Genomic DNA, 25,020 nt, shown 5'->3' on the forward strand with positions numbered 1-25,020 from the left:
GGCTGTCCCTCGTGGGGCTCAGTCTTCATTTTAATAATAATAATAATAGTATTAAGCGCTTACTATGTGCCAAGCACTGTTCTAAGCGCTGAAGGACATACAAGGTAATCAGGCTGTCCCTCGTGGGGCTCAGTCTTCATTTTAATAATAATAATAATAGTATTAAGCGCTTACCATGTGCCAAGCACTGTACTAAGCACTGAGGGACATACAAGGTAATCAGGCTGTCCCTCGTGGGGCTCAGTCTTCATTTTAATAAAATAATAATAGTATTAAGCGCTTACTATGTGCCAAGCACTGTTCTAAGCACTGAGGGACATACAAGGTAACCAGGCTGTCCCTCGTGGGGCTCAGTCTTCATCCCCATTTTAATAATAATAATAATAATGGCATTTATTAAGTGCTTACTATGTGCAAATCGCTGTTCTAAGCACCGGGGGTCAGGTTGCCCCATGGGGGGCTTACAGGCTTCATCCCCATTTTCCAGATGAGGGAACTGAGGCCCAGAGAAGTGAAGTGACTTGCCCAAAGTCACCCAGCTGACGGTTGGCAGAGTGGGATTTGAACCCATGACCTCTGACTCTTCTTTCCACTGAGCCCCCATAAAGGCGGGATGCACCACAACTCTGCAGGAATTTCTATCCCCAAACACGGCCCCTCACCCTTGAAAAAGCCAAAAAAAAAAGGAAAAAAAAATCCACCCTACACACGATCCCATTTGCTCCTCTCCTCTGGTTGATTGAGTTCTTCAGCAATTAAAAATTTTCTTCCCTATATTGAGCCAGCTGTTGTGTAGGGGCAGTCTCTATATGTTGTCAACTTGTACTTCCCAAGCTCTTAGTCCATCTATTAGTATAATCTTAAAAGGAAATACGATTGAATGAATTTGTACTGCTCCACCTCTAATAAAATTCTCTGCACACAGTAAGTGCTCAATAAATAGGATTCATTGTGTTAATTGAGTGCTTACTGCATGTAGTGTGCTTTTCTAGCACTTGGGAGAATACAATATCACAGAGTTGATAGTCATGTTCCCTCCTCACACATAGTTTACTAAGCGCTTAGTACAGTGCTCTGCACACAGTAAGCACTCAATAAATACGATTGAATGAATGAATAATCCAGTGCTCTGCACACAGTAAGCGCTCAATAAATACGATTGAATGAATGAATGAATCAATCAATCGAATTGGAATTCCAATTCCACAGGAAGGAATGAAGTGCTTCTCTGGGAAGCGGGGTGGGAAAGAGAGCTGTTTGGGGTTTAATCTGTTTTATTGTTAAATTGCCTGGCACATAGTACGCTTTTAATGAAAACCATTATTATTATTTTGTAGTTCCCAGACTGTGTCCCCCCATTTTTCCTCTCCTTCCCCTCCCCACAGCACTTGTGTATATTTGTAATAATAATGATGGCATTTATTAAGCGCTTACTATGTGCAAAGCACTGGAGGTTACAAGGTGATCGGGTTGTCCCCCCGGGGGGCTCACAGTCTTAATGCCCATTTTACAGATGAGGTAACTGAGGCACAGAGAAGTGAAGTGACTTGCCTGAAGTCTACACAGCTGACAATTGGCAGAGCAGGGGTTTGAACCCGTGACCTCTGACTCCAAAGCCCTGGCTCTTTCCACTGAGCCACGCTGCTTCTCTGTACATATTTATTATTCTATTTTATTAATGATGTGTATATAGCTATCATTTTATTTATTCTGATGGTATTGACACCTTTCTACTTGTTTTGTTGTCTGTCTCCCCCTTCTAGACTGTGAGCCCGTTGTTGGGTAGGGACCGTCCCTGTTGCCAATTTGTACTTTCCAAGCGCTTAGTACAGTGCTCTGCACAGAGTAAGTGCTCAATAAATACGATTGATTGATTGCTTAATAAATATGATTGAATGAATAAATGGTTTTGTTTCATTTCCTTGGGGCTGGGGTTCAGGATTTCTGCAAAGTCAAGTTCTGTCTCCCCCACCCCCCAGGCCAACACCCCAGGAGACTTAAATAGCTAGTTTTGGGCAAGGGAATGTTACTGTTTGCTGTTGTACTTTTCCAAGCGTTTAGTACAGTGCTCTGCACACAGTAAGCGCTCAATAAATAGGGTTGATTGAATGAATGAAATCACCACCAGCCAATAATAACGACTGGAATGTGTTAAGTGCTTCTAGACTGTGAGCCCCATCTCTATATGTTGCCAACTTGTACTTCCCAAGCGCTCTGTGTGTGCTCTGCACACAGTAAGCGCTCAATAAATGCGATTGATGATGATGATGAATCCCCATTTTACAGTTGAGACTAGTTTAGAAAATGCCATAATGATATTTTAATAATATATTGTTAATTGTAATATTAATTAATTAATTGTAACATTATGATTATTTATTTGTTTGTTTATTTTACTTGTATATATTTATTCTATTTATTTTATTCTGTTAATATGTTTCGTTTTGTTCTCTGTCTCCCCCTTCTAGACTGTGAGCCCACTGTTGGGTAGGGACCGTCTCTATATGTTGCCAACTTGGACTTCCCAAGTGCTTAGTACAGTGCTCTGCACACAGTAAGCTCTCAATAAATACGACTGAATGACTCAATCATCGATAACGAAATCCCTGTTCTCCCCTCTACTTAGACTGGAAGCCCCATGTGGGATAGGGATGATGCTCTGTGCATAGTAATAATAATAATAATAATGGCATTTGTTAAGCGCTTACTATGTGCAAAGCACTGTTCTAAGCGCTGGGGAGGATACAAGGTGATCAGGTTGTCCCACGTGGGGTTCACAATCTTAATCCCCATTTTACAGATGAGGGAACTGAGGCCCAGAGAAGTGAAGTGACTTTTCCAAAGTCACACAGCTGACAAGTGGCGGAGCCAGGATTTGAACCCATGACCTCTGACTCCCAAGCCCGGGCTCTTTCCACTGAGCCACGCTGCTTCTCGTAGAGCATCCCCTCCTCCCCCTCTCCATCCCCCCTGCCTTACCTCCTTCCCCTCCCCACAGCACCTGTATATATATATGTATATATATACATATATATATGTTGTACATATTTATTACTATATTTTACTTGTACATATTTATTCTATTTATTTTATTTTGTTAATATGTTTTGTTTTGTTGTCTGTCTCCCCCTTCTTGACTGTGAGCCCGCTGCTGGGTAGGGACCGTCTCTATATGTCGCCAACTTGTACTTCCCAAGCACTTAGTACAGTGCTCTGCACACAGTCAGCGCTCAATAAATACGATTGAATGCATAGTAATCGCTCATTCAATACCACCGATTGATTCGCGGTCCCTGCACGCTCTGAATTCCAAAAGAGTCCCAGAACAGCCCTTTTATTTGATAATACTGTTTATTGTCCGACGACTTGGACGTTCACTTGAGAATGAGACGAGGCGTCGGAGCCGCGCCTGATCCCGCTTGTCATTTTCTCAACAACTTTCATGTGTTCCCAGCACAAGAAGATCTCGGACTTCATTATTCCAGCAAAAACACGTCGCTCCCCTTCCTCCCCCCCGCCCAGCCCCAAACAACAACAAAAAACCTCCCCCCCCCCCAAAAAAGAATCAACAAAGCTTTAAATTATGGCGGCGTTAGATATTTCTTAATACTTATCAAGCGGAGATTTGAAAATAACTATAATGTAAACTTTTTTTTAAATATTTTGAGTTGCTTGCAAGAAGGGGAGAAAAACAGGAGGGAAGGAAAAGGGAACTATATAAATTAATGCCAAATGGAGAATCCTTCTACCTCTCTCTGTCTGGCCACCATTTACTGCGAATGGAAGGCCTTCCCGCTCCACCAGGGCCTGAATTTTCTCCGTCCGGGCTTGCTCAGCAAGCTGTAGACCCAACTAGGAAGGATCAAAAAAGTCTATCCCATCCCCTTAAAGCAACTTTCCAGAAGCCATGTCGATTCTGCCGGGATCCCATCACAGTGGGGAGTGGAGGAAGAAGAAAAGGAGCAAAAGGGAGAATTTCTAGGTGGGACACTCTGTGTCAAATGCATCCAATGCCAAAAAAGAAAAAAAAAAGACTTTCAGAAGGGGGGAAAAAAGGATGATAAAAGGGGAAGGAGGAGCGAGAAAGTGCAAGTCTCACAACTAACCACGAGGAAACGGAAGGTGGGGGGGGAATCCAGCGGATGCCAAAACAAACCAAAATATTAGAATAAAAATGAAAAAGAATCAGCAGAAACAGGAGTAAATGTCACCTATGATATAACCATACAGTAAGCAAACAGGGAATGTTATACTGGATTGATTAGAGGGCTTTTTTGTCTTTTTTATATATATATTTATATTTATATATATATAGAAATCACACCAACTGGTCCAATGTGACATCTGAAAAGCCTGAAAAGCATGAAAATGCCCCCGACACGGGTCTGAAGGGATTGGTCCTGGGCTGGGTGTTTTCCCTGTTAATCTGTCCTCGGGATGGAAGGGTCTGGGGCGGGTGGGATTGAGGGAGGAGGGGATGGGGGGCGTCGAGTTCTGGCCTCCGCTCTGCCCCTGGCCTGCTCTGGGACCCAAAGCAATCGATCAATCAATCGATGGTACTTACTGAGCGCTTAGTATGTGCAGAGAAATGCACTAAGTGCCTGGGAGAGTCCGATACGGCGGAATTAGCAGGCACGTTCCCATAACGAGCTTGCAAGTCGCTTAACCTCCCTGGGCCTCAGTTTCCTCATCTGTAAAATGGGGAGAAGACAGACTGAGCCCCAGAGAGGACCGGGAGTCTGTTCGCACTGAGGGTCTTGCAAACTCTCCTGGTGCTTAGCACACAGCGAGCGCTCAACAAACGCCATAATTGGAAAGTTTTGTCACCCAACGTCTGTGCTGCCCAAAGTCAAGGGATGTTAAAAATCATGCGTCAAAGTCACTTTGGGGTGGCAGGAGAACAGAATTAGTCTAGTGGACAGTACCCAGGAGAAGTGATTGGTTCTTTTGTTGTTTTATGGTATTTGTTAATCAATCAATTGTATTTATTGAGCATTTACTATGAGCAGATCACTGTACTAAGCACTTAGGAGAGTACAGAATTAGCAGACAGGTCCCCTGTTAAGTGCTCACTATGTGTCAAACACTGTTCTAAGTGCTGGGGGAGATACAAGTCGACTAGGTCGCACACCATCCCTGCCCCGCATGGGGCTCAGTCTTAAGTAGGAACAGGTTTTGAATCCAGTTGAGGAAACTGAGGCTCAGAGAAGTAAGTGGCTTGCCCGAGGTCACAAAGAAGATAAGTGGCAGAGCCGGGATGAGAACTCCCGGGCCCGGGCTCCTTCCATTAGGCCACGCAGCTTGATCCACTGCTCCGCACACGGTAAGCGCTCAAAAAAATACTACTGATTGGTGAGAAAGCCCCTCTGAGGTTGGCAGATCGTGGACCCATTTGGGAGGGTCTCTGTCCTCCAAGTGGATTAACCAAGTCGTACGGGGGGGTGGGCCCGGAAAACCCTTCCTTCTCACCCTCAGGAAAGCTATATTCCCAACTCAGCTCTGGCTTCCAGAGGCCAAGACCCCATCCTGAGGGAGACGGGATCGGTTCTCACCGGGGCGTGTTGGGAAAACGGCGGCCTCCCGGAAGGTTGGGAGCCCTTGTCCTGTGAGAATTTCATTCTCTAGATGGGTTCACAAGCCGGGCAAGGGGCATAGGGTAGGGGGTTGCCATGTGGGGAAGCCAAAAGGCGAGCTCTGGTCGCCCCACCTCTTTCCAGCCATTCCCTGGACTCGATAAAGCTCCTATAGACTCCTCAGAGCCAAAGGGCAAATTGCCGGCTCCTTGGGGAAACGGAGGTGCTCTGACAGTGACGACGCAGCCGTGACCGTCGCACTCCCGGCCCCAAAATGTGGCCCAGGGGAAGCTGGACGTCCGAACGGGAACCTCCCCGCCCCTCCATGGACAGTCAAACGCCACAACGGCCACTGGTCCGTGGGGAGAGTGGACACCGGACCCGGACACGGAAATCAACTACTACGAGGGGGAGCAGACCGTCTGAGGGTGCTTGGGAATCTCAAGGGAATTTACTCGCCAAAGAACCAACCTATGGGCAGGGTCCTGGACCTCTTTTTGACGTCCTGGGGCTTCCAGTCTTCAGAGCCCCCGGGCCGGCACCCTTCAGAATCGAGTCCCGCCCCGGTTCGAGCGTGACGTGAGAGGGCCTGGTGAAAGTCTGGGCACGGGTGGGACCGGAGAGGGCATTTTAGAAGGTAGGAACAAACCCCCAGCCACAGAAGGAAGCAGAGGGCTGGGGGGCGAGGGAACGGTGAAAGGAGGGACGAGACCATCAGAAGGAGAGAACACAGTAGACCGGCTACATAGACTCCCGCTACGGCCCTCCTCGGCTTCATCCTGGGGGTGACGTTCCTAAGGCCTCCGCCCTCCCCCCGGCCTTGCCAACTCTGCAGAAAGTCCTCCGTGGCCCCTCGGCGGGAGAAAAAGAAACCAAAAATCTCAGAAAGCCCAGCGGACTGAACGGAGATCGGGGGAATCCGGCTCTCTCCCCGGAGACCCGCAGCGTCGTTCTGAAAAGAAAGAGAAAACGGGAAAACCGAAGCTCATCGCGACTAATTTGGACCCGCTTCGGGTGGGAGGGGATGGGACGACCGTATTTTCAGGCTGTTTCCAGGAAGCGATGTCAGAGCTGGACCAGTCTAGACTCTCACAGGCTTTTCTATTGGCCACTCGGGGGGTGGGAAGGGGTGGGGGGCGGTCCGGGCCGGGTGGTCTACGGGTCCTCGATGTCCAGAAACTCCTGCTTGGGCAGGGCCGTCCCACGGTACCAAGCGCAAGACCCGTCGCTTCTCTTGACGCAGGCGAAGTGCTTGGCCTGGTATCCGTTGATGCTCTTCTCGGTGACCCAGTCGGTCCACAGACACTCGTCCGGAGAAGAGACGTAGCACGGAATCACGGGGCAGCGGGAGATCTGGGGGGCGAGGGGAGACGGAGGGGGAGCGGTCAGCGCTGGTGGGGGGCACGGGTGAGAAGGACCCTGGAGGGGCATTCTAGGGCTACCAGAAGCGTCCCGCATAACAATAATAATAATAATGACATTTATTAAGCGCTTACTACGTGCAAAGCACTGTTCTAAGCGCTGGCGGGGGGGTACAAGGTGATCAGGTCGTCCCACGGGGGGCTCACAGTCTTCACCCCCACTTTCCAGATGAGGGAACTGAGGCCCAGAGAAGTGGAGTGACTTGCCCAAAGCCACACAGCTGACAATTGGCGGAGCCGGGATTTGAACCCATAATAATAATAATAATAATGGCATTTATTAAGCGCTTACTATGTGCAGAGCACTGTTCTAAGCACTGGGGAATTTACAAGGTGATCAGGTTGCCCTATGTGGGGCTCACAGTCTTAATCCCCATTTTACAGATGAGGTAACTGAGGCCCGGAGAAGTGAAGTGACTTGCCCAAAGTCACACAGCTGACGAGTGGTGGAGCCGGGATTTGAATCCATGACCTCTGACTCCAAAGCCCGGGCTCTTTCCACTGAGCCACACTGCTTATGCCTCCAACTCTAAGAAGCAGCGAGGCCCAGTGGCTAGAGCCTGGCCCTGGGTGTCAGAAGGTCCTGGGTTCTAATTCCGCCTCCGCCACTTGTCTGCTGGGTGACCTTGGGAAAATGATTTTCCTGGGAAAACGACTGGGCGAGCAATGCGAAAGCTCCCACAGCCTTTAGTCTTTCCCCCCAGATCTCCCCTGCAGCGTGGCTCAGTGGAAAGGGCCCGGGCTTTAGAATCAGAGGTCATGGGTTCAAATCCCACTTCCACCAATTGTCAGCTGGGTGACTTTGGGCAAGTCGCTTCTCTGGGCCTCAGTTCCCTCATCTGTAAAATGGGGATGAAGACTGTGTGCTCCCCGTGGGACAACCTGATCACCTTGTAGCCTCCCCAGCACTTAGAACAGTGCTTTGCACATAGTAAGCGCTTAATAAATCCCATTATTATTATTATTATTCTCCACGCCTGCAGGGGCAAGAACTAGACGATTCTCTTGCCCCGACGGCCAAGCCGTGTGGGACTACAGGGCAGGGAGCCCGGTGAGCCCCTGAGGTGGCCTCTTGGCTACTTACCTTACACTCGCACCCCATCTGGTATCGCTGGTTCAGACTCTTCTTCTGGGTGACGCTCAAAGTGTCCCACGGCACGATGAAGTCACAGAGGGTGATGTACATCCTGCCGTTCCCCTCGGCCTTCCCTGAGGACACACAGGAGCACACTGAGTTGAGTCGGGCGCCGAGCTATGTGCTGAGCGCCTCACGAGGACTGGGCATTCATTCAGTCGTAATTATTGAGCACTTACTGTGTGTGGGAAGTACAAGTTGGCAACATATAGAGACGGTCCCTACCCAACAATGGGCTCACAGTCTAGAAGGGGGAGACAGAGAACAAAACAAAACATATTAACAAAATAAAATAAATGCAATAAATATATTTAAATAAAATAAATAAATAGAGTAATAAATACATACAAACATATATACATATATATATATAGGTGCTGTGGGGAGGGGAAGGAGGTAAGGCGGGGAGGAGGGGGACTAAGCGCACTGGACTAAGTGCTTGGATGAGCACAACGATAGCAAGATGGAGGTTCCCTGCCCTCCAGGAGCGTGCAAGCTCATGGGAGAGAGAATAATAATAATTTTGGTATTTGCTAGGCGCTTACTTTGTGTCAAGCACTGTTTTATACGCTGGGGCAGATTCAAGTTAGATGGAGAAGCAGCGTGGCTCAGTGGAAAGAGCCCGGGCTTGGGAGCCACGGGTCAGGGGTTCTAATCCCGGCTCTGCCACCTGTCAGCTGTGTGACTTTGGACAAGTCACTTCACTTCTCTGGGCCTCAGTTCCCTCATCTGTAAAATGGGGATGAAGACTGGGAGCCCCACAAGGGACAACCTGATCACCTTGTATCCCCCCCCAGCACTTAGAACAGTGCTTTGCACATAGTAAGTGCTTAACAAATGCCATCGTTATTATTACTATTAGATGGGACACGGTTCCTGTCCTTCATGGGGCTCGCGGTTAAGTAGGAGGGAGAACGGGGATGGAATCCCCAGTTTCCAGATGAGGAAACTGAGGCACAGAGAAGGGAAGTGATTTGCCCAGGGTCGTGCAGGAGGCAACTGATAGGGCCGGGATTAAAATCCAGGTCCTCTGAGTCCCGGGAACCGTGCAAAAATCGGAAAGCCAGTCCCAAAAAGAGGAAGCCGGGGGAGAAGGAGCAGTGTGGCTCAGTGGAAAAAGCCCAGGCCTGGCAATCAAAAGATCTGGGTTCTGCCACTTCTCTGCTGTGTGACCTTGGGCAATCACTTCACTTCTCTGTGCCTCAGTGACCTCCTCTTATAAAAGAGATATGATCATTTGGATTCTTTTATATCTTCCCCAGGATTTAACACAGACAGAGCCCTTTAATAAATACCACGATTATTACTAAAGCAAACCATAGACAATATAAAGAAATAAAAATAGACAAAGGGACCCAAGTGCCTTCTTCTCTATATGTATTTTAGTTTTTGGTTTCAACTGACAATTAGGGTAGAACTTGAATGTTCCATTTTGCTGGCCAAACAAAAATTCCCTTTTATTTAAAAATCAGCTTTAATTTACCTCTTTTTTCTTTTACTTTCCCATAAATTACTAGCCAGACTGGAATAGCTGCTAATTAGAGATAAGTGGCTACTAATTAAAGACAAGTTTACCTCCCCCTCCCTTATATAATGCCTTCTCTCTCTCACATCTCTCTCTCTCTCTCTCTCATAAATCTATCTCTCCTTCTCTCTGTCTCCCTCCCATCCCCTGGGCTGCCGGCTAAAGAAAATAAGCTGTGTCACTGAATCTGCAGCAAAAAGAAAACTCTCCTTGAGCAAATGACCAGTTTAAGCAGCCTGGGCGGTCGTTTTTAAACTCTTCTTGGAAAGGCCCCATGTCCGGATGTTCAAACGCTCTCCCGAATGGCTCCAGACAGGACGGGCAATCAATCAATCAATCAATCGTATTTATTGAGCGCTTACTGTGTGCAGAGCACTGTACTAAGAGCTTGGGAAGTACAAGTTGGCAACACATAGGGACGGTCCCTACCCAACAGTGGGCTCACAGTCTAGAAGGGGGAGACAGAGAACAAAACCAAACGTATCCTCTCCCCCTCCCCATTGCCCCCGCCCTACCTCCTTCCCCTCCCCACAGCACCTGTATACATGTTTGTACAGATTTCATTCATTCATTCAATCGTATTTATTGAGCGCTTACTGTGTGCAGAGCACCGCACTAAGCACTTGGGAAGTACAAGCTGGCAACAGTGCTCCACACACAGCAAGTGCTCAATCAATCATCAATGATAATAATAATAATAATAGTATTTGTTAAGCGCTTCAGCATGGTATAGCAGATAGAGCATGGGTCTGAGAGACAGAAGGTCACGGGTTCTAATCCCAGCTCTGCCACTTGCCTGCTGTGTGGCCTTGGGCAAGTCACTTCATTTCCCTGTGCCTCAGTTCCCTCATCTATAAAATGGGGATGAAGGCTACGAGCCTTATGTGGGACAGGGACCGTGTCCGACCCGATTTGCTTGTAACCACACCAGCGCTTAGTACAGTGCTAGGCACACAGTAAGCGCTTAACAAATACCACAGTTATTATGTGCTAAGCACTGTTCTAAGCACTGGGGTAGAAACAAGATAATCAGTTTGGACACAGTCCCAGTCCCACATAGGGTCCACGGTCTTAATCCCCATTTTACAGATGAGGGAACTGAGGCACAGAGAAGTGAAGTATTTTGGGTATTTATGGAATACTAATGATGGTGTTCGTTAGAGAAGCAGTGTGGCTCAGTGGAAAGAGCACGGGCTTTGGAGTCAGAAGTCATGGGTTCGAATCCTGCCTCCGCCACATGTCTGCTGTGCAATCTTGGGCAAGTCACTTAACTTCTCTGGGCCTCAGTCACCTCATCTGTAAAATAGGGATGAAGACTGTGAGCCCCACGTGGGACAACCTGATCAGCCTGTATCCTCCCCAGCGCTTAGAACAGTGCTTTTCACATAGTAAGTGCTTAACAAATGCCAATTATTATTATTAAGCGCTTACTATGTGCAAAGCACTGTTCTAAGCACTGGGGTAGATACAAGGTGATCAAGGTTGTCCCACGGGGGGCTCACAGCCTTAATCCCCATTTTACAGATGACGGAACTGCGGCACAGAGAATTTAAGTGACTTGCCCAAAGTCACACAGCTGACAAGTGGCAGAGCCGGGATTAGAACCCACGACCCCTGACTCCCAAGCCCAGGCTCTTCCCAAATATTTATGGAATAATAATGATGGTATTTTATTTTGTTTGGTTAGTATGTTTGGTTTTGTTCTCTGTCTCCCCCTTTTAGACTGTAAGCCCACTGTTGGGTAGGGACCGTCTCTATATGTTGCCAACTTGTACTTCCCAAGCGCTTAGTACAGTGCTCTGCACACAGTAAGCGCTCAATAAATACGATTGATGATGATGATGATGGTACTTGAGTCCTGTATGGGACAGGGACTGTGTCCAACCTGTTTATCTGGTATCTTCCCCAGAGCTTAGAACAGTGCTTGACACATAATAAGCATTGAACAAATATGATTATTATTATTACTGTGGCTCTTGGTATTCACCCCACCCTCACCCCACAGCACTCACGTATATCTCTGTAATTTATTTTATTTGTATTAATGTCTGTTTGCCCCTCTAGAGTGCACTTATATTATTATTGTCTCCTCCTCTAGACCGTAAGCTCCAGGTCAATTACCTTGTATCTACCCCAAGCTCAGTACACAGTGTCTGGCATATAGTAAGCACTTAACACCCACCATAAAATAAGCACGTAATTTATAGATCTCTACAGAATTTAGGGATATGGGCCTTGGAGCCAAACTGTCTCCCGGGTGACCCAATGGAGGATCGTACCCACCTGCAATAAGATACTCTTTCTTCCCTCCGGTGTCCAGAGAGACTCCGCACACGGCTGAGGAGGGAGCCGTGGAAATCAGCTCGATGTCCTTGTCCGGTCCTTTAAACATCTGGGAGGAAGGAGAAAGGGGAGGTGAAACGGTGGCACGGGAAACCCCGATCGACTGATGGCGTGGATGGGGGGGCCCAACCGATTGATCTATCGACAGCATTGATCTCATCCCCTCACCCACCTCTTTCCTCACCTCGCTGCTCTCCTACCCAACGCCAACCTGCTCACCGGACCTCTATCTTTTCTCTTCTCACCCCCAACCCCTCGTCCGCATCCTGCTTCTGGCCTGGACCTCCCTCCTGCTTCATATCCAAAAGACCACCACTCTCCCCACCTTCAAAGATTTATTAAAATCCCATCTCCTCCATCTCCCACTCCCTTCTGCTTCATCTGTGCACTGGAATCTTTCCCCTTGACATACTTGCTATTCATCCCACGGGGCTAATGTACAGAGCCGTCATTTATTTCCATGTCTGCCACCCACTAGACTGTAAGTGCTTTTTGGACAGGGAGCGTGTCTACCAGCTCTATTGTATTGTGCTCAACCCAGCACAGAGTATATGCTCAACAAATACTAATGATTGATGATTGATCGATTGATTCCCTGAGGTCAGTCAGGTCCTCCTAAATACTGATTGATTGATCGATTGATTCCCTGACGTCAGTCAGGTCCTTCTCAATCAATCAATCAATCGTATTTAGACTGTGGCCCACTATTGGGTAGGGACTGTCTCTATATGTTGCCAACTTGTACTTCCCAAGCGCTTAGTACAGTGCTCTGCACACAATAAGCACTCAATAAATACGATTGATGATGATGATGATTTATTGAGCGCTTACTGTGTGCAGAGCACTGTACTAAACTCTCTCCCGGACCCTGCTTTTCCAAGGATACCGCTACCCCCACCCCAAGACGCCTAGTCTGAAGAACCCCACCCTCCCACCCATTAACACAAACACAACACACGCAACACACCCCCCCTCCTTGGAATCACTATCATAACTCCTCTCCACAGTTGACAGGACACAGCTCATCGTGGGCAGGGACTGTGTCTGTGGTTGTTCTGGACTCTCCCAAGCGCTTAATACAGTGCTTTGCACACAGTAAGCACTCGATAAATATGACCGAATGAATGAACCTGAAGCTAAAAAGGCTTTCAAAGCCTAAGTTCCCACCCTGTCCTGTGCCTTCAAAAAGTGCGCAAGCGTCATATTAGATTCAAACCAGTCAGATTTAGACCCCGATTTATAATCCAACAGGGGAGACAGACATAAAAGTGAGCTAGCCCTTCTTTCTTTCCCCTCAGCCCCCTTTCACCCGTTAGCACCTCTTCCCTCGCAGCACCTTTTCACCTCCTAGGGCCTCTTCCTTCTCTCCCTATCACTCCCTATCACCTCTTCATCCATAGCCTATTTTCACCTCTTAGCACCTCTTCACCCTTAACCTCCTTTCACCCCAGCATCTTTCTCCCCTCAACACCCTTTCACCCCTTCCATCTCTTCATCCATAGCACTTTCACCCCTACAACCTCTTTCCCCTCAGCCTCCTTTCCCCTCCCTCCCCTCCTTTTCGCAAGTTCTCTCAGTTTTCCCATCTCCCAGAGTAGACTGAGGCAATTCCACGTCAACCCAGCCCACTTCCCAGTGGCCCACGTTACCTTTATCTGTTTGATCTCATACTGGATCCTCTTGATGGGATTTCCATAAATATCATTCCCGGAATCCACCTCTTTCCCACTGACAGCTTTTGCCCTGATAACTGCAAGAGATGTGAGAAGGAATAGTTAGGAAAGACAGGCTTTGTCCGGGAAAAAGTCCCAAAACGACGGAAGAGTCAGTACCAAAGACGGGTGTCCCATGGGGGCACTTGAGGGTCCCCAACGGGAAAGTGTCTTAGGTCTAGGTTGGGGGGTGTTCACAGTGGTTTATTAACAGCAATAATAATGATAATAATAATAGTATTTGTTGAGCACCTACTATGTGCCAGGCACTGTTCTAAGCGCTGGGGTGGATACAAGATAATAAGGATAAAAATAATAGTATTTGTTGAGCGCCTACTATGTGCCAGGCACTGTTCTAAGTGCTGGGGTGGATACAAGATAATAATAATAATAATTATGGCATTTGTTACGTGCTTACTATGTGCCAGGCACTGTACTAAGTGCTGGAGTGGATACAAGCAAATCGGGTTGGACACAGACCCTGTCCCACGTGGGGCTCACAGTCTCAAACCCTATTTTACAGATAAGGTAACTGAGGCACAGAGAAGTGGAGTGCTTGCCCAAAACCACACAGCAGATGATGATGATGATGATGGCATTTATTAAGCACTTACTATGTGCAAAGCACTGTTCTAAGCGCTGGGGAGCTTACAAGGTGATCAGGTTGTCTCCCACGGGGGGCTCACGGTCTTAATCCCCATTTTACAGATGAGGTAACTGAGGCCCAGAGAAGTGAAGTGACTCGCCCAAAGTCACACAGCTGACAATTGGCGGAGCCGGGATTTGAACCCATGACCTCTGACTCCAAAGCCCGGGCTCTTTCCACTGAGCCACGCTGCTTCTCTTTGTTGTCTGTCTCCCCCTTCTAGACTGTGAGCCCATTGGGTAGGGACCGTCTCTATATGTTACCAACTTGGACTTCCCAAGTGCTTAGTACAGTGCTCTGCACACAGTAAGCGCTCAGTAAATACGACTGAATGAATGAACTTGCGCAAGGTCACACAGACAGTCTGTGGTGGGAATGGAATTAGAACCCGGATCTGCTGATGTCTAGGCCTGGGCCCTTTCCAGGAGAGAAGCAGCATTGCCTAATGGAAAGAGTCAGGGCCTCGTAGTCAGAGGATCTGGGTTCTAATTCTGGGGCAAATCATTTCACTTCTGTGCACCTCAGTTCCCTCATCTGAAAAATGGGGTTTAAGATGACAAGCCCCATGTGGGACGTGGACTGTGTCCAACCTGATTAGCTTGGATAATAATAGTGATGGCAAGTATATATGTATATATGTTTGTACATATTTATTACTCTATTTATTTATTTTACTTCTACATATCTGTTCTATTTATTTTATTTTGTTAGTAGGTTTGGTTTTGTTCTCTGTCTCCCCCTTTTAGACTGTGAGCCCACTGTTGGGTAGGGACTGTCTCTATATGTTGCCAACTTGTACTTCCCAAGCGCTCAGTACAGTGCTCTGCACACAGTTAGCGCTCAATAAATACGATTGATGATGATGATGATGACTTACTATGTGCAAAGCACTGTTCTAAGCGCTGGGAAGGTTATAAGGTGATCAGGTTGTCCCACGGGGGCTCACAGTCTTAATCCCCATTTTTTACAGATGAGGTGACTGAGGCACAGAGAATTGAAGTGACTTGCCCAAAGTCACACGGCTGACAGTCAGCAGAGCCGGGATTTGAATCCATTACCTCCGACTCCAAAGCCCGGGCTCTTTCCACTGAGCCACGCTGCTTCTCTTGGCTCCCTAACTCTTCTCCAGGACCTGCTTCACGACTTAGTACAGTGCCTGGCATATAATAAGCACCTAACAAATGCCATAAAATTTAAAATAAAAAAGATGACAAACGGGTGGCCGAGAGGAGTTATGAGGCAAGTCCTACCTCTAAGTGAGCTCCAAAGTGTGCAGGATTAAAACAGGCTCGTCTGATCCTTCAGAGGCCTTCCTTGCCCTTATGGGGTTTTTTAAAGCCAAAACAGGGGAGCGAAATAAGTATATCTTCATGGGCCACCAAAATAGCTGGAGGCCAAGGTTGACGAACAAAAATACCGAGCTCTGGAGACATGAAAAAAAGGTCCCCGCCGGCCTCCTCTGAAGGGGAATTTGGGGATCGGCGGAAATCCACCCAAACGGAAAACGAGATCAAAGGAGAAGGAGCCTGCTGCAAAATTCCCGGGGTTCACTGAAAGAGGGATTCCAGAGAACAGAAAGAGGCCAAGGAGTGAAGCCGGGTGGGGTAGCACATGCCTGGAAGTCAGAAGGACCTGGGTTCTAATCCTGGCTCCGCCACCTACCTGCTGTGTGACCTTGGACAAGTCACTTCACTTTCCTCCTCCTCTTGGTAAAATGGGGATTTGATGTCCGTTCTCCCTCCTACTTTGACAGTGAGCCCCATGTGGGACAGGGACTGTGTCTGACCTGATTATTTTAAATCTACCCCAGAGCTTAGCACACTGCCCGGCACCTAGTAAGCGATGAACAAATACCACTTTTTGTTTTAATAGGGACTGTGTCCGACCCAATTATCATGTATTTACCCCAGCACTAATCACAGTGCTGGACATCATCATCATCATCATCATCAATCGTATTTATTGAGCACTTACTGTGTGCAGAGCACTGTACTAAGCGCTTGGGAAGTACAAATTGGCAACATAGAGAGACAGTCCCTACCCAACAGTGGGCTCACAGTCTAAAAGGGGGAGACAAAACCAAACATACTAACAAAATACGGAGTGAGCGCTCAACAGATGCCATAGTTAGACTAGGGTTAGAAAGCGGTGGTGAGACTCTAAATCAATCAATTAATGGCATTTATTGAGCGCTTACTAAGTGCAGAGCACTGTACTAAATGCTTGGGAGAGTACAATGCAACAGAATCAGCAGACATGTTCCCTGCCCCTATCTCAAGGAGATTACAATCTAATCTAATCTACCACCTCCTCCTTCCCTTCCCCACAGCACCTGTACATATGTTGGTACATATTTATTACTCTATTTATTTTACTTGTACATATCTATTCTATTTATTTTATTTTGTTAATATGTTTGGTTTTGTTCTCTGTCTCCCCCTTCTAGACTGTGAGCCCACTGTTGGGTAGGGACTGTCTCTATATATTGCCAACTTGCACTTCCCAAGCACTTAGTACAGTGCTCTGCACACAGTAAGTGCTCAATAAATACGATTGATTGATTGATTGATGGGGGAGACACACATTAAAATAAAGTTAGGGCAACAACCGGAAGATGAGTAATGAATTTTGATATCTATTAAATGCTTAATAATAATAATTGTGGTATTTGTTCAGCGCTTACTATGCATCAGGCACTGTTCAAAGTGTTAGGGGAGATAGAAGGTAATCAGGTTGGACACGGTCCCTGTCCCACCTGGGGTTCACAGTCTTAATCCCCATTTTACAGATGAAGTTGCTGAGGCACTGAGGAGTGAAGTGACTTGCCCAAGGTCACACAGCAAACAAGTGGTGAAGCCGGGATTAGAATCCAGGTCCTTCTGACTCCCGGGATCTATCCACTAGGCCACGCTGCTTCTCTTCCTAACCGCTTGCGGTAAGACACCAAGTAATCAGGTCCCATGTGGGACTCACAGAAGGACTTGGGTTAACAATAATAATAATAATAATAATAATAATAATGATAATAATAATAATAATGGCATTTATTGAGCGCTTACTATGTGAAAAGCACTGTTCTAAGCGCTGGGGAGGTTACAAAGTGATCAGGTTGTCCCACATGGGGCTCACCGTCTTAACCCCCATTTTACAGATGAGGTAACTGAGGCCCAGAGAAGTTAAGCGACTTGCCCAAAGTCACACAGCTGACAAGTGGGGAGCCGGGATTTGAACCCATGACCTCTGACTCCAAAGCCCGGGTTCTTTCCACTGAGCCACGCTGCTTCTCTGGTCCTCCTCCCAGCTTCACCACTTGTCTGCTCTGTGACCTTGGGCAAGTCACTTCACTTCTCTGGGCCTCAGTTCCTTCACCTGCAAAATGGGGATTAAGACCCGGGGCCCCATGTGGGACAGGAACCGTGTCCAATCTGATTAGCCCCCTTCTAGACTGTGAGCCCACTGTTGGGTAGGGACTGTCTCTATGTGTTGCCGATTTGTACCTCCCAAGCGCTTAGTACAGTGCTCTGCACACAGTAAGCGCTCAATAAATACGATTGATTGATGGATTAGCTCGTATCTACTCCAGTGCTTAGAACAGTGCTTGACAAAGAGTAAGCGCTTCACAAATCCCATTATTATTACAGTGCTTGGCACATAGTAAGCCCCTAACAAATACCATTGTTATTATTTAAGCCCACTGTTGGGTAGGGACTGTCTCTATATGTTGCCGACTTGTACTTCCCAAGCGCTTAGTACAGTGCTCTGCACACAGTAAGCGCTCAATAAATACGATTGATTGATTGATTAGCTCATCTCTACTCCAGTGCTTAGAACAGTGCTTGACAAAGAGTAAGCGCTTCACAAATCCCATTATTATTACAGTGCTTGGCACATAGTAAGCCCTTAACAAATACCATTGTTATTATTTAAGCCCACTGTTGGGTAGGGACTGTCTCTATACGTTGCCAACTTGTACTTCCCATGCGCTCAGTACAGTGCTCTCTGCACACAGTAAGCGCTCAATAAATACGATTGATTGATTGATTATTTTTAAAAATCATTATGATTAAAAGCATCCAATGCCAGACGCGGGTCAGACCAGCCGGCCATCAGAACCGCGGTCACTCGAACGGCAACCATCTGACCGAAGGCACCAGGACGTTGGAAGGGACAGTAGGGGGGCAACGCAGCATAGTGGGTAGAGCCCGGGCTTGGGGGTCAGAAGGACCCGGGTTCGAATCCCGGCTCCGCCACACGTCTGCTGTGTGACCTTGGGCGAGTCACTTCACTTCTCGGAGCCTCAGTTCTCTCATCTGCAAAATGGGGATGATGACTGTGAGCCCCACGTGGGACAATCTCATCACCTTGTATCCCTCCTAGCGCTTAGAACAGTGCTTTGCACATAGTAAGCGCTTAACAAAGGCCATCATTATTATTATTATTATTATCTGGAAAATGGGGCTGAAGACCGGGAGCCCCACATGGGCCAGGGACCGTGTGTGACCCGATTAGCTCATCTCTCTTCGAGCGCTTACAACAGTGCTTGGCAAATACTGCAACTGTTGTCATCATGATCATCAAGAAGCAGCGTGGCTCGGTGGAAAGAGCCCCGGCTTTGGAGCCAGAGGTCACGGGTTCGAATCCCAGCTCCACCACATGTCTGCTGTGTGACCTTGGGTGAGTCACTTCACTTCTCGGAGGCTCAGTTCCCTCATCTGCAAAATGGGGATGATGACGGTGAGCCCCACATGGGACAATCTGATCACCTTGTATCCCTCCTAGCGCTTAGAACAGTGCTTTGCACATAGTAAGCGCTTAACAAATGTCATCATCATTATTATTATTATTATCTGGAAAATGGGGCTGAAGACCGGGAGCCCCACGTGGGCCAGGGACCGTGTGTGACCCGAATAGCTCATCTCTCCTCGAGCGCTTACAACAGTGCTTGGCAAATACTGCGACTGTTATCATCATGATCATCAAGAAGCAGCGTGGCTCAGTGGAAAGAGCCCGGGCTTTGGAGCCAGAGGTTATGGGTTCGAATCCCGGCTCCGCCACACGTCTGCTGTGTGACCTTGGGCGAGTCACTTTACTTCTCGGAGCCTCAGTTCCCTCATCTGGAAAATGGGGATTAAGACTGGGAGCCCCATGTGGGACAACCTGATCACCTTGTATCCCTCCTAGCGCTTAGAACAGTGCTTTGCACATAGTAAGCACTTAACAAATGCCATCATTATTATTATTATTATCTGGAAAATGGGGCTGAAGACGGGGAGCCCCATGTGGGCCAGGGACGGTGTGTGACCCGATTAGCTCATCTCTCCTCGAGCGCTTACAACAGTGCTTGGCAAATACTGCGACTGTTGTCATCATGATCATCAAGAAGCAGCGTGGCTCGGTGGAAAGAGCCCAGGCTTTGGAGCCAGAGGTCATGGGTTCGAATCCCAGCTCTGCCACATGTCTGCTGTGTGACCTTGGGCGAGTCACTTCACTTCTCGGAGCCTCCGTTCCCTCATCTGCAAAATGGGGATGATGACGGTGAGCCCCACGTGGGACAATCTGATCACCTTGTATCCCTCCTAGCGCTTAGAACAGTGCTTTGCACATAGTAAGGGCTTAACAAATGCCATCATTATTATTATTATTATTATCTGGAAAATGGGGCTGAAGACCGGGAGCCCCACGTGGGCCAGGGACCGTGTGTGACCCGATTAGCTCATCTCTCCTCGAGCGCTTACAACAGTGCTTGGCAAATACTGCAACTGTTATCATCATGATCATCAAGAAGCAGCGTGGCTCGGTGGAAAGAGCCCGGGCTTTGGAGCCAGAGGTCATGGGTTCGAATCCCGGCTCCGCCACGTGTCTGCTGTGTGACCTTGGGCAAGTCACTTCACTTCTCGGAGCCTCAGTTCCCTCATCTGTAACATGGGGATTAAGACTGGGAGCCCCATGTGGGACAACCTGATCACCTTGTATCCCTCCTAGCGCTTAGAACAGTGCTTTGCACATAGTAAGCGCTTAACAAATGCCATCATTATTATTATTATTATCTGGAAAATGGGGACGAAGACCGGGAGCCCCACATGGGCCAGGGACCATGTGTGACCCGATTAGCTCATCTCTCCTCGAGCGCTTACAACAGTGCTTGGCAAATACTGCGACTGTTATCATCATGATCATCAAGTAGCAGCGTGGCTCGGTGGTGTTATCATCATGATCATCAAGTAGCAGCGTGGCTCGGTGGAAAGAGCCCGGGCTTTGGAGCCAGAGGTCACGGGTTCGAATCCCGGCTCCGCCACATGTCTGCTGTGTGACCTTGGGCAAGTCACTTCACTTCTCGGAGCCTCAGTTCCCTCATCTGCAAAATGGGGATGATGATGGTGAGCCCCACGTGGGACAATCTCATCACCTTGTATCCCTCCTAGCGCTTAGAACAGTGCTTTGCACATAGTAAGCGCTTAACAAATGCCATCATTATTATTATTATTATCTGGAAAATGGGGCTGAAGACCGGGAGCCCCACATGGGCCAGGGACCGTGTGTGACCCGATTAGCTCATCTCTCTTTGAGCGCTTACAACAGTGCTTGGCAAATACTGCGACTGTTGTCATCATGATCATCAAGAAGCAGCGTGGCTCGGTGGAAAGAGCCCGGGCTTTGGAGCCAGAGGTCACGGGTTCAAATCCCAGCTCCGCCACATGTCTGCTGTGTGACCTTGGGCGAGTCACTTCACTTCTCGGAGCCTCAGTTCCCTCATCTGTAACATGGGGATTAAGACTGGGAGCCCCATGTGGGACAACCTGATCACCTTGTATCCCTCCTAGCGCTTAGAACAGTGCTTTGCACATAGTAAGGGCTTAACAAAGGCCATCATTATTATTATTATTATTATCTGGAAAATGGGGCTGAAGACGGGGAGCCCCATGTGGGCCAGGGACGGTGTGTGACCCGATTAGCTCATCTCTCCTCGAGCGCTTACAACAGTGCTTGGCAAATACTGCGACTGTTGTCATCATGATCATCAAGAAGCAGCGTGGCTCGGTGGAAAGAGCCCAGGCTTTGGAGCCAGAGGTCATGGGTTCGAATCCCAGCTCTGCCACATGTCTGCTGTGTGACCTTGGGCGAGTCACTTCACTTCTCGGAGCCTCCGTTCCCTCATCTGCAAAATGGGGATGATGACGGTGAGCCCCACGTGGGACAATCTGATCACCTTGTATCCCTCCTAGCGCTTAGAACAGTGCTTTGCACATAGTAAGCTCTTAACAAAGGCCATCATTATTATTATTATTATTATCTGGAAAATGGGGCTGAAGACCGGGAGCCCCACGTGGGCCAGGTACCGTGTGTGACCCGATTAGCTCATCTCTCCTCGAGCGCTTACAACAGTGCTTGGCAAATACTGCGACTGTTATCATCATGATCATCAAGAAGCAGCGTGGCTCGGTGGAAAGAGCCCGGGCTTTGGAGCCAGAGGTCACGGGTTCAAATCCCAGCTCCGCCACATGTCTGCTGTGTGACCTTGGGCGAGTCACTTCACTTCTCTGAGCCTCAGTTCCCTCATCTGCAAAATGGGGATGATGACTGTGAGCCCCGCGTGGGACAATCTGATCACCTTGTATCCCTCCTAGCGCTTAGAGCAGTGCTTTGCACATAGTAAGCGCTTAACAAATGCCATCATTATTATTATTATTATTATTATCTGGAAAATGGGGCTGAAGACCGGGAGCCCCACGTGGGCCAGGGACCGTGTGTGACCCGATTAGCTCATCTCTCCAGGAGCGCTTACAACAGTGCTTGGCAAATACTGCGACTGTTATCATTATGATCATCACTGCTCTTATTTTTCCGGCTCCGCCCTGGTCCCGCCTGCATCACCCCAGACAACGCGGCCTCCCTTTCGCCACCGCGACGTTAGATTGCTTTTCCCGTCCAGACCACCGCTATGAACCATCTGGGCCTGACAGGAAGGGTGACACCCTCACGGACAAAGCCGCGGCCAGATGTTGGATAGCGGAATGCCCGACGTCAACTTAATTCGAAGTTACCGCAGCGTTCCCCTCCCCCTCGCCCCAAGCTCCCAGTCTCCCCCGGCCTCAGCCCCTCCAGCCTGGCACGGGGGCAGGCGACCACATGACGCCACTTCCTCTCCCCAAGGAGCCTGGAAAAACAATCCCTGTAGAGCTAGCAGAAGTCGGGACAGCTCGGAAGGTGGAAAACCGGAGCCGAGGGAGGCTCTCCGGGCCCGAAGAGGGGACATTTGGAAGATGCAGGAGGAAGAGGAAGAGCCTGGGGACTCCGCTGTTGAGCTTGAGGCCCCCGCACGAGACTCGGGGGACACCTGGGTTCCAATCCCACCGCCGGGGCACACCACCCAACTCATTTAACCTCTCTGGGCCTCAGGTTCCTCATCTGGAAAATGGGGATAAAATACCCAGGTTCCCTGATTCCCTGACCCGTGCGCTTCCACTAGTCGGTCGGTCGTTTGTATTTCTTGAGCACTTTCTGTGTGCGGAGCACTGGACTTGAGAAGCAGCGTGGCTCAGTGGGAAGAACCCGGGCTTGGGAGTCAGAGGTCATGGGTTCTAATCCCGGCTCCGCTGCATGTCTGCTGTTGGACCTCGGGCAAGTCACTTAACTTCTCTGAGCCTCAGTTACCTCATCCGTAAAAAGGGGATTAAGACTGTGAACCCCACGTGGGGCAACTTGATCACCTTGTATCTACCCCAGCACTTAGAACAGTGCTTTGCACATAGAAAGCGCTTAACAAATACCATCATTAATTAAATTAAGTCCTTGGGAGAGGACGATATAACAATAAACACACCCATTCCCTGCCCACAACTAGCTACTACTGCTACTGTTACCACCATCACTACAACCTCTATTATTACTACTACATAGACTGTGAGCCCACTGTTGGGTAGGGACCGTCTCTATATGTTGCCAACTTGTACTTCCCAAGCGCTTAGTACAGTGCTCTGCACACAGTAAGTGCTCAATAAATATGATTGAATGAATGAATGAATACTAAGACTATTGTTATTACTACTACACACTTGGAATGAAGGATTTTCACTTATGAATTTACAAATAACTCTGTAATCTGGGTTTACGCATTCCAGGCTGTGCTCGCATCAATTTTAGATTAGTTTTCAGGCTCCCGACCCTTGTGGATTAAGGTTATTTGGGTTATTATCCACCCTGTCCCTTTCTCTTTAGTTGGTCAGCTTCTCGAGGGCCAGAAATTGTTTGGGATTATCTCGTAGTAACAATAATAATTAACTACAGTATTTGTTAAGTGCTTACTATGTGTCAGGCACTAAGCACTGGGGTGGACGCAAGCAAATCGGGTTGGACGCAGTCCCTGTCCCACATGGACCTCACTGTCTCAATCCCTATTTTACAGATGAGGTAACTGAGGCACAGAGAAGAAGCTAAGTGACTTGCCCTTGGTCACACTGTAGACAAGAAGCAGAGCCGGGATTAGAACCCACAATCTTCTTACTTTCAGGCCCATGCTCTACCCACTAGACCACGCTGCGTCTCTTTACGGTACCCAGTTCAGAAGTGCCTGAAGTGTGTGTGCTGTTTTTCCTAAATCAGGCAACATGGAATAACAGGATTTCTGGCATAAATCAAGTTAGAAATGAGAAGACACATTTGATACATGTTGCATGAGGATTAGTTTGGCAGGCTAGCACTCTTTCTCTCACCTTCTCTCTCTCCCTCTCCACCTCCTGCTGTCTGTTTATTTCTTCTTCCGTCTCTCCCACTCCCGTGCTATCTCGCTCCCGTTTCACCAGCCCTCCGGAATATTACTGGGGGTATTTGTTAAGCACTACGTATGAAGCGCTGGGGTAGATACAAGATTTTCAGGTTGGACCCAGGCCCTGTTCTGTCTAGGGCTCCCGAAGGGACAACAGGCATCGAATACCCCACTTAACAGAGAAGGGAAGCGACTGGCCCAAGGTCACGCTGCAACAAGTGGCGGAGCCGGGATCGGAACCCAGTTCCCCCGACTCCTGGCCTTCCTGATTTTACTACCACCGGAGGGCTCCGGGCTCGTGTCTGGGACCAGCTGCTTCTGCTGAGTCTCGGCTCTGGCTCAAGAAACAGGGAGTGGAGGTGGGAGGGAGGCCAAGTCCGATGGAACGAGAGAAACACGGATTGCGATAAACACGCAGGCCGGGGGTGGGGGCGGGGGAGGGGACCGAGGAATGCTCCAGGCCTCCGTGACTTGGGATCACTCAGAGGTCAGCTGTCCGACCGGGAAGGGGACCCAGGAGGTTCTCAAAGGGGGAAGACCCCCAAATCTCCTGGTCAGCCTGTAGTCTGAGGCCCAGCCTCCCTTCATCCCAAATCTCCCCTAGACCTCCCCCGGTGCCGACCCTGGAACCAGAAACTCATGCTGGGAATTGTCTCCCCCGCTCCGGAGTCCCAAGGCCGCTCCATCTGGGAAGACTGAACCAGTGGAAAGAAACTGGGCCTGGTAATCAGAAGACCTGGGTTCTAATCTTGGCTCGGCCAAAGGGGGAGGACCCCCAAATCCCCTGGTCAGCCTGTAGTCCGAGGCCCAGCCTCCCTTCATCCCAAATCTCCCCTAAACCTCTCCCGGTGCTGACCCTGGAACCAGAAACGCGTGCTGGGAATTGTCTCTCCTGCTCTGGA

At 48.6% G+C, this 25,020-nt stretch overlaps 1 protein-coding gene across 1 annotated transcript in view; it reads right to left on the minus strand.

Moving 5' to 3' along the window:
• Window positions 1–5,276: 5,276 nt before the first annotated feature.
• Window positions 5,277–25,020, minus strand: part of TIMP2 (TIMP metallopeptidase inhibitor 2) — a 35,917-nt gene continuing 16,173 nt past the window's right edge. Inside the window, exons 2-5 of the mRNA XM_038741997.1 lie at window positions 13,647–13,747; window positions 11,938–12,046; window positions 8,079–8,203; window positions 5,277–6,926 (exon numbers count right to left, since the gene is read on the minus strand). Coding sequence (XP_038597925.1) covers window positions 6,729–6,926; window positions 8,079–8,203; window positions 11,938–12,046; window positions 13,647–13,747 — 533 coding nt within the window. The 3' untranslated portion in view covers window positions 5,277–6,728. The remainder of the gene's footprint in view (window positions 6,927–8,078; window positions 8,204–11,937; window positions 12,047–13,646; window positions 13,748–25,020) is intronic.

The sequence above is a fragment of the Tachyglossus aculeatus genome, unplaced genomic scaffold (assembly GCF_015852505.1).
Source record: "Tachyglossus aculeatus isolate mTacAcu1 unplaced genomic scaffold, mTacAcu1.pri SUPER_34, whole genome shotgun sequence".
Lineage (NCBI taxonomy): Eukaryota > Metazoa > Chordata > Mammalia > Monotremata > Tachyglossidae > Tachyglossus > Tachyglossus aculeatus.